At 68.2% G+C, this 8,819-nt stretch overlaps 2 protein-coding genes across 2 annotated transcripts in view; both read right to left on the bottom strand.

Annotated features, from left to right (window-relative positions):
* Positions 1-5,322, bottom strand: part of ESYT1 (extended synaptotagmin 1) — a 6,661-nt gene extending 1,339 nt beyond the window's left edge. The window contains exons 1-9 of the mRNA XM_062015307.1: positions 5,048-5,322; positions 3,895-3,936; positions 3,667-3,801; positions 3,516-3,589; positions 3,328-3,400; positions 3,147-3,236; positions 1,195-1,250; positions 982-1,105; positions 833-887 (exon numbers count right to left, since the gene is read on the bottom strand). Coding sequence (XP_061871291.1) covers positions 833-887; positions 982-1,105; positions 1,195-1,250; positions 3,147-3,236; positions 3,328-3,400; positions 3,516-3,589; positions 3,667-3,801; positions 3,895-3,936; positions 5,048-5,320 — 922 coding nt within the window. The 5' untranslated portion in view covers positions 5,321-5,322. The remainder of the gene's footprint in view (positions 1-832; positions 888-981; positions 1,106-1,194; positions 1,251-3,146; positions 3,237-3,327; positions 3,401-3,515; positions 3,590-3,666; positions 3,802-3,894; positions 3,937-5,047) is intronic.
* Positions 5,323-5,656: 334 nt separating this feature from the next.
* ZC3H10 (zinc finger CCCH-type containing 10) lies at positions 5,657-8,695 on the bottom strand. Its single transcript, XM_062015497.1, has 2 exons — positions 8,594-8,695; positions 5,657-7,365 (listed from the first exon to the last, which is right to left on the bottom strand). The coding sequence occupies exon 2, from the start codon at positions 7,331-7,333 to the stop codon at positions 6,071-6,073; it is 1,263 nt and encodes a 420-aa protein (XP_061871481.1). The 5' UTR covers positions 7,334-7,365; positions 8,594-8,695; the 3' UTR covers positions 5,657-6,070.
* Positions 8,696-8,819: the final 124 nt, after the last annotated feature.

Below are 8,819 nucleotides of genomic sequence, written 5' to 3'. Positions count from 1 at the left end.
CAGTTCTGCCTCAGCTCCAGCCTCAACCTCCCCTGGGGCAACTCCAGCCCCTTTCCTCTTGTAACTTAGGAGCAGAGCCCGACCCCCAGCTCCCTGCAGCCTCCTGTCAGGGAGTGTCAGAGAGGGCTCCTGTCTCCCCTCAGCCTCTTCTCCAGGCTCAACACCCCCATTCCCTCAGCCCCTCCCCAGCCCCTTGTGCTCCAGCCCCTTCCCCAGCTCTGTGCCCGGCTCTGGCCACGCTGCAGCCCCTCAGTGTCCCTGTGGCAGTGAGTGAGGGGCCCAGCACTGACACAGCCCTGGAGCTGCAGCCTCCCCAGGGCCCGGCACGGGGGACAATCCCTGCCCTGCTCCTGCTGCCACCCCACTGCTGAGCCCAGCCAGGCTGCCCTTGGCCTTCTTGCCCCCCTGGGCACGCTGCTGGCTGCTGTTCAGCCCCTGGCACCAGCCCCCCCAGGCCCTTTCCCTGCAGCAGTTTCCAGCCCCTCTGCCCCAGCCTGGAGCTGCCTGGCCTCGGGGTGGCTCAAGGGCAGGACCCAGCACTTGCCCTGGGGCAACCTCAGCCCATTGCCCTCAGCCCATGGCTCCAGCCTGCCCAGGGCCCTCTGCAGCCCCTTCCTGCCCCCACACAGACCTACACTCCCACCCAGCTTGGTGTCACCTGCACACTGGCTGAGGGTGCACTGATCCCCTCATGCAGATGATTGATGATGTTGAACAGAACAGGCCCCAGCACCAAGCCCTGGGGATCACACTGGTGTGACTGGGCACCAACTGGATTGAACCCCCTTCCCCACCTCTCTCTGGGCCCGGCCATCAGCCAGTTCCCACTCACCTCCCAGCAGCTCCATCCCAACCAGTTCCTCCAGCAGGATGGCTCCAAAGCCTTGCTAAAGGCCAGGAGCACACCTCCACAGCCCTTCCCTCACCCTGAGTGGGTCACCTCATCCCAGATGAGGCTGCTGAAGCAGCAGCTGCCCTTACCCGGGGCAGAGGGCAGCGGAGCTGAGCCGCCTCCTGCAGGTCGGGCACCAGCGGGATCAGGAGGCGGTTGGGAAGCACCAGGTAGGAGGAGATGGTGTCCATGATCATCGTGTCTGACATGGAGCTGATGGAGGGGAGCACAGGCACGGTGTGGGGGGGTTAGATGGTGCTGAGGGGGGTCAGGATAGACCCCATCACTGAGCTGGGGCTCACCTGAGCCCTGGGATGTCCAGGAGGTTGGTCATCCCCGTCCAGTTGATGTCCAGAGTCTGGATGGATGGGGGGGAATGGGGTGAGATGGGGGAGGTTGGACTCATCCAAGGGCTGTTGGTCCCTTTGTGGGGCTGGAAGAGGGGGGGACACACAGAGACACAGACACACAGAGACTAACACACACAGAGCCACTAACACAGCCACACAGACACACAGAGACTGACACACACACAGCCACACACAGAGCCACTGACACACACACACACAGCCACACAGAGACTGACACAGACACTGACACACACAGAGCCACTGACACACAGACTGACACACACAGAGCCACTGACACAGCCACACAGCCACACAGAGACTGACACAGACACACAGCCACACAGAGACTGACACACACACACAGCCACACAGAGACTGACACACAGAGCCACTGACACATAGACACAGCCACACAGACACAGACTGACACACAGACACAGACACACACAGAGCCACTGACACACACATACAGCCACACAGAGACTGACACACACAGAGCCACTGACACACAGACACAGAGCCACACAGAGACTGACACACACACACACAGAGCCACACACAGAGCCACACACAGAGCCACTGACACACAGACAGAGCCACTGACACACAAAGCCACACAGAAACAGCCACACACAGACACAGTCACACACAGACACAGCTACACACAGAGCCACTGATACACACAGAGCCACACAGAGACTGACACACAGCCACACACAGACACAGGCAGAGCCACACACAGACTGACACACACACACAGACTGACACACAGCCACACACACACAGGCACAGGCAGAGGCACACACAGACTGACACACACACACAGACTGACACACAGCCACACACACACACAGGCAGAGCCACACACAGACTGACACACAGCCACACACACACACAGGCAGAGGCACACACAGACTGACACACACACACAGACTGACACACAGCCACACACACACACAGGCAGAGCCACACACAGACTGACACACAGCCACACACACACACAGGCAGAGCCACTGACACACAAAGCCACACAGAAACAGCCACACACAGACACAGTCACACACAGACACAGCTACACACAGAGCCACACAGAGACTGACACACAGCCACACACACACACAGGCAGAGCCACACACAGACTGACACACACACACAGACTGACACACAGCCACACACACACACAGGCAGAGGCACACACAGACTGACACACACACACAGACTGACACACAGCCACACACACACACAGGCAGAGGCACACACAGACTGACACACAGCCACACACACACACAGGCAGAGCCACACACAGACTGACACACACACACAGACTGACACACAGCCACACAGACTGACACACAGCCACACACACACACACACAGGCAGAGCCACACACAGACTGACACACAGCCACACACACACACAGAGCCACATAGAGACTGACACACAGCCACATACACACACAGACACAGTCAGAGCCACACAGAGACTGACACACAGCCACACACACACACACACAGGCAGAGCCACACACAGACTGACACACAGCCACACACACACACACAGGCAGAGGCACACACAGACTGACACACAGCCACACACACACACACACAGGCAGAGCCACACACAGACTGACACACAGCCACACACACACACACACAGGCAGAGGCACACACAGACTGACACACACACACAGACTGACACACAGCCACACACACACACACACACACACAGGCAGAGGCACACACAGACTGACACACACACACAGGCAGAGGCACACACAGACTGACACACAGCCACACACACAGGCAGAGCCACACACAGACTGACACACAGCCACACACACACACACACAGGCAGAGGCACACACAGACTGACACACAGCCACACACAGAGGCAGAGGCACACACCGGGCGGCGGATGAAGAACATGGTGAGGGCTCCCACGATGGGCACGTCCCCGAGCAGCGGCTCCAGGATGATCCGCAGCATCCCGTGCAGCTGGGGGCATGTACAGAGATGTGAGCCCCCCAGAACAACCCCACTGCCCCCCCTGCACCCCCCCAGCTCGGGCACAGCCCCACACACACACCTGCATGCCCTTCACCCCGGCCTTGCAGAAGAACTTCTTCACCTCCACGTCGATCTGGACGTCACCCACGTAACTGCAGGGACAGGGGGAGGGTCTCACTGTGCCCCCCCTTCCCTCTTTGCCCCCCCAGTGGGGTTGGGGGGCTCCTGTAGCTACAGGGGGGATGGGTCTGAGCTCTCAGCACTCACCTGATGTTGAGGTCCAACAGGATTTGCTTGTTGTGGGCACCAGGGTGAGCCCTGACCCCCAAGACCCGGAGAGGCTGCGGGGTTGGGGGGGGGTCAGTGGTGAGTTGAGGGGGGATGGGGGGTGGGATGAGGGGGATTGGAGGGGTCTCACCTTCTCACCCATGTCCACTTTGGTGAAGGTGAAGGTCTGGAGGTGGGCGTTGGAGGCCCGGATGGCCGGGGCGATGTTCTCCTGCAGCAGCTTCTCCATGTAGCGCCCGAAGAAGGGCCAAGCCTGAGCCAGCACCTGCGGGGGAGGGGGAACGGTCACGGGGCGGGGAGGGGGCGGGGATGGGGGACAGAGGGGCTGGGCTGGACCCAGCCAGCCATGGACCCTCACCTTGTTGAGCCATTCCGCCCTCTCCACGTCCGGGAAGCTCACCTGCGGGCACACGCGCCGGGAGGGGGTCGGGGTGGGGGTCCCGGGGGGGGGGGTCCCGGGGAGATGGGGGGGGTGACAGCGAGGCACAGCCCCCCGTTTCGCTGCCGGCCCCACGCAGCCCCCGTGCCTCAGTTTCCCCACCCAGGAACCAGCCGCAGCCGGGATGGGGGGTGGGTTGAGGAGGGGTGGGGGATGTTCAACCCCCCCCGGCTGTGACCAACATGGGGCGGCATCCCCGCGAGTCCCGATTGCCCCCGCCTCGGTACCACCGGGAGGGAGCTCACATCCCCCCCCCAGCTCGCCCCAGCCCGCGGCCGGGCAGGAAACGGCCCCCCCGGGCCCGGTGAGTCACGGCCCGGCCGCAGCGCTGCCGGAAGGCCCCGGGCGGGACCCGCGGGATCGGGGGGGCAGCGGCACGGGGGTCGGGGCAGCCGCGGGGGCTGATGCAGCGGGGGGGGCGGTGCAGCCGACGGGGATCGGTGCAGCTCGGGGGGGGGCCGGGGCAGCTCGGGAAGGGTCGGGGCAGCTCGGGGGGGGGTCGGGGCAGCTCGGGGGGGGATCAGGGCAGCTCGGGGGGGGGTCGGGGCAGCTCGGGGGGGGGGTCGGGGCAGCTCGGGGGGGGGTCGGGGCAGCTCGGGGAGGGGGGGTCAGGGCAGCTCGGGGAAGGGGGGTCGGGGCACCTCGGGGAAGGGGGGCCGGGGCACCTCGGGGAAGGGGGACCGGTGCAGCGGGGGGGGGGTCAGGTCGGTGCAGCCGACGGGGATCGGTGCAGCTCGGGGGGGGCCGGTGCAGCAGCGGGGGCTGATGCAGTGGGGTGGGTCGGTGCAGCTCGGGGGGGATCGGTGCAGCGGGGGGGGTCAGGTCGGCGCAGCCACGGGGGTTGATGCAGCAGGGTGTGTCGGTGCAGCGGAGGGGGCCAGGTCGGTGCAGCGGGGGGGGGAAGTTGATGCAGCAGGGTGTGTCGGTGCAGCGGGGGGATGTCGGGGCGCTCCGGGGTCGCGGGATGCGGCTGGCGCGGGGGGTTCCCGGGAGTCCCGCCCTGGAAGCGGGGTGTCGCAGGGGCTGTAGCCGGTGCCGCCGCCGCCGCCGGGGATAACGGGCGGCCGCTTACCCATGCCGGCAGCTCCCCGCGGGCCGCTCCCACCCCCGAGGCGGCGGCGGCTCCTCGCACGGCGGCTTCTTCCTCGCTGTGCAGGCGAGCGGCCAGGCGCAAGCCGCGCTCCCGGTCCCGCCGCCGCCGCCGCCAGCCGGTGTACAGAGCCAAGGCCAGCAGCAGGGCGCCGGCGCCCAGCCCCAGCAGCCCCGCGGCGTAGGCGGGCAGAGCCCAGAGCAGCCGCCGGCCCAGCGCGCCCAGCGCCGCCAGCGCCGGGCCCCGCCGCTCCATCCCGCCGCCGCCGCCGCCCCGCTCATTGGCCGCGCCCCGCCCCGCCCGGCCAATGGGAGGAGCCGGAGGGCGGGGCGCGCCGCTCTGATTGGCTACGCCAGGCCGTGACGTCACGCGCCACCGCGCCGTCCCCATGTCCGCTACGCGGGAGCCCGGAGCCCCGCCGCCGCTCCCATTGGCTGCGGCCGCGCCCCGCTCGGCCAATGGGAAGAGCCCGAGAGTGCGCGGGAGGCGCTGATAGGCTGCGAGGCCGTGACGTCACGCTCCGCTCCCGCCCCGCGGCCCCGGGACCCCCCCAAACCCGCCCCCGGTCCCGCGAGAGCGACGGCGGCCGAGTGCTGGGGGCGCTTTAATAGCTCCAAACGTTACAGGGCCCCCGCGAGGGGCCGCCCCCGGGACACCGAGCCCGGGGAGCAGCTGTGTCCGTGAGCGGGGCTCCGGGGGGATCAGCCCCGACGCCCCCAAACACCCTCACACCGGGGGGGGCTCCGCGGGAGCCACGAAGCCCTTGGGGGGGGGCACGACCCTCACCCCCCCCCCCCCCCACCGCCAGTCCACGGGGGGAGTTAATCCTGACCTTCCTCTTCATCCTCCTCGTGCCCCGCGTTCAGCACCGTGTGCGGGAGGAAGGGCAGGGCAGGGCCGACCCCCCTCCTCCTCCTCCTCCTCGTCCCGCAGCCCCCCGTGGGCTCAGTCCGGGGCCGTGCAGGGGGGTCGCCGCAGCGTCCATGCCCCGGCGTGGGGGCGGGGTCAGTGGGGAATGGCCGTTATCCTCATGCTCTGGGAAGCGATGGGGTAGGTGACCATGGGCGTGGTGGCGTGGCTCATGGTGATGCCCCCGAGCGGCTGCGCCATGGACACGGCCACGGGCGCCACGGACACGGCCACGGGCGCCATGGACACGGGGGGAGCCATGCCCTGGGCGATGGTCTGAGCCAGGGCCGCCGACAGAGGGGTGATCTCGGGGTTCATGGGGGGAGCGGCGTTGGCCGGAGGAGCCGCCTGGGCGCCGGCGGGTGCCACCAGCTCCTGCTGGGTGACGGGCCGCGGCTGCAGGGCCTGGCTGCTGAGCGTGGTGTGAGTCTGGGCGATGCTGTGGTTGTAATTGGTGACGGTGCCCACGCTGGGGGCCAGAGTCTGCTCCGTGGCCGTGGCGCTGGAGCTCAGAGTCATCACTTTGGCCTGATTACGGAACTGGGCGTTTTGTTCCAGCAGCACCTCGTTGGTGGCTAAAAGGTTGTTGACTTGTTTCTTCAGATCCTCCACTCGTTTCCTCAGCAGGACGTTCTCCTCCTCCAGCAGCCGATACTCCACGCTCCGGGCGCCGCCGAAGCCGCCGTACTCGTAGGTTTCAAAGTGCAGCCCGTCCCCTACCCCTCCCCCGCCCCCTCCCCCTCCGCCCCCTCCAACCCCGCCCCCCACCCCCCTCCTCCTCTTCAGCACCGGCTCGTGCTCGTCGTATCTCTCGGCCTCGTAGATGCCGTCGTAGGGCTCGTAGCGGCGGCCGGCGGGGCCGAGCCCCTGCTCCCGGGCGGCCATTCCCCCCCGAGCCTCGTACTCATAGTCCCTCTGCAGGTGCTGGAACTTACACTTGGCTCCCCTTTGACAATCCCCTTTCAAGAAGTCCCTGCAGATGGGCACCTCCTCCTTGCTGTTGGGCAAGTCAGCCGGGGACAGACCTAACCCGGCTGCCACCTTCTGGCGGAGGCGCGGCGGGAGCTCGCCGGTTTTCTTGTAGCAGTCCTCGTCCTCCTTGGTGCCGTGGATGAAGCGGCAGTTGAGGCGGACGCACTCCTTGTTCTGGAAGTCGTGGCAGAAGATGAACTCGTTCTTGCGCACGCCCAGGTTGGTGACCTCGCTGATGTCGGGGTGACGGAAGCGGCAGCGTTTTCCCCTCTTGCACACGTTGCGTAGGAAATCGCGACAGATGTCGTCGGCGTTGGAACCCACTTCATCGCCCCCTCCCCCGCCGCCTCCGCCGCCGCCGCCGACACAGCCGTCGCGGTCCGGCATCTTCCGCAGCCACCGCCGCGGGGCTCAGGACACTGAGAGAGGGAGAGAGGGAGGGGAGTGAGAGGGGGAAATCCCCGCCCCCGGGGCTGTGCGGGAGGACGTGTGTCCCTGCCCGGAGCGGGGCAGCTGGGACCGGCAGCCCCTCACAGCCCCGGCAGCCCTTCACGGCCCCGGGCAGCCCCTCACAGCTCCAGCACCCTGTCCCGGCCCCGGGCAGCCCCTCACAGCCCCGGCAACCTGTCCCGGCTCTGGGCAACCCCTCACAGCCCTTCACGGCCCCGGGCAGCCCCTCACAGCTCCAGCACCCTGTCCCGGCCCAGGGCAGCCCCTCACAGCCCCGGCAACCTGTCCCGGCTCTGGGCAACCCCTCACAGCCCTTCACGGCCCCCGGCAGCCCCTCACAGCCCCAGCACCCGGCCCCGGGCAACCCCTCACAGCCCTTCACGGCCCAGGCAGCCCGTCCCGGCTCTGGGCAACCCCTCACAGCCCTTCACGGCCCTCGGCAGCTCCAGCACCCTGTCCCGGCCCCGGGCAGCCCTACACGGCCCCGGCAGCCCGTCCCGGCTCTGGGCAACCCCTCATCGCCCCTCAGGGCCCCGGCTGCCCATCATGGCCCAGGCAGCCCCTCACAGCCCCAGCACCCTGTCCCGACCCCGGTCAGCCCTTAACGGCCCCCGGTCAGCCCCTCACAGCCCAGGAAGCCCCTCAGGGTCCCCAGCAGCCCCTCATGGCCCTGGCATCTTCTCCCGGTCCCGGTGGCCCGGCCCGGGCAGCCCATCACAGCCCCGGCATCTTCTGACGGCTCTGGTAACCCGTCACGGGCCGGGCAGCGCCTCACAGCCCCGGCATCCCGTCCACTCCTCGGGCAGCCCTTCACGGCCCCCGGTCACCCCTCACAGCCCGGGAAGCCCCTCAAGGCCCTGGCATCTTCTCCCGGCACCGGTATCCCGGCCTGGGCAGCGCCTCACAGCCCCGGCAGCCCCTCAGGGCCTCGGGATCCCGGCCCGGGCAGCCCCTCACGGCCCCCCCGCGGGCCGAGGCTGCTCCGCGCCGTGACAGCAGCCCCGGGGCCGCCGCCCCCCGCCGGGTCTCCATAGCAACGGCCCCGCAGGCCCCGCCAGGCCCGGCCCAGGAGCCCCGCGGCGGCTGGGCCCGGGGCGGGGGGAAAGCGGCGGCGGCGGCGCGGGGCCGGCGGCGGGGAGCGGGGCCCGTCCCGTCCCGCCCCATCCCGGAGCCGCTCCCGTCCCGTCCCGGACTCACCCGCTCGCGGCCTCCTCGCGGGTCCTCCAGCGCCAACAATGAGCGGCCCCTTCCGGCCGCCGCTCTGCGCCGGGCAGGAAGCGCTCGCTGGTGCTTCCGGGGCAACCCCTCCGCTCGATCTTTCTTCGCCCATTGGTGCAGGCGCCGTGACGTCATCCAGCCGCGCCGCGTCGCGCCGCCGTCCGGCGCGCTCCCTCCGCCGCACCGGCACCGACCCGGCTCCCGT

The sequence above is a fragment of the Colius striatus genome, chromosome 26 (assembly GCF_028858725.1).
Source record: "Colius striatus isolate bColStr4 chromosome 26, bColStr4.1.hap1, whole genome shotgun sequence".
NCBI classification, from domain to species: Eukaryota; Metazoa; Chordata; class Aves; order Coliiformes; family Coliidae; genus Colius; species Colius striatus.
The sequence above is the reverse complement of the archived record's forward strand: the minus strand, read 5'-3'. Positions and strand labels throughout refer to the sequence as shown.

Bases quoted from the DNA above. Each gene is read 5' to 3' on its own strand.
- ZC3H10 (XM_062015497.1), bottom strand. From the start codon at position 7,333: ATGCCGGACCGCGACGGCTGTGTCGGCGGCGGCGGCGGAGGCGGCGGG.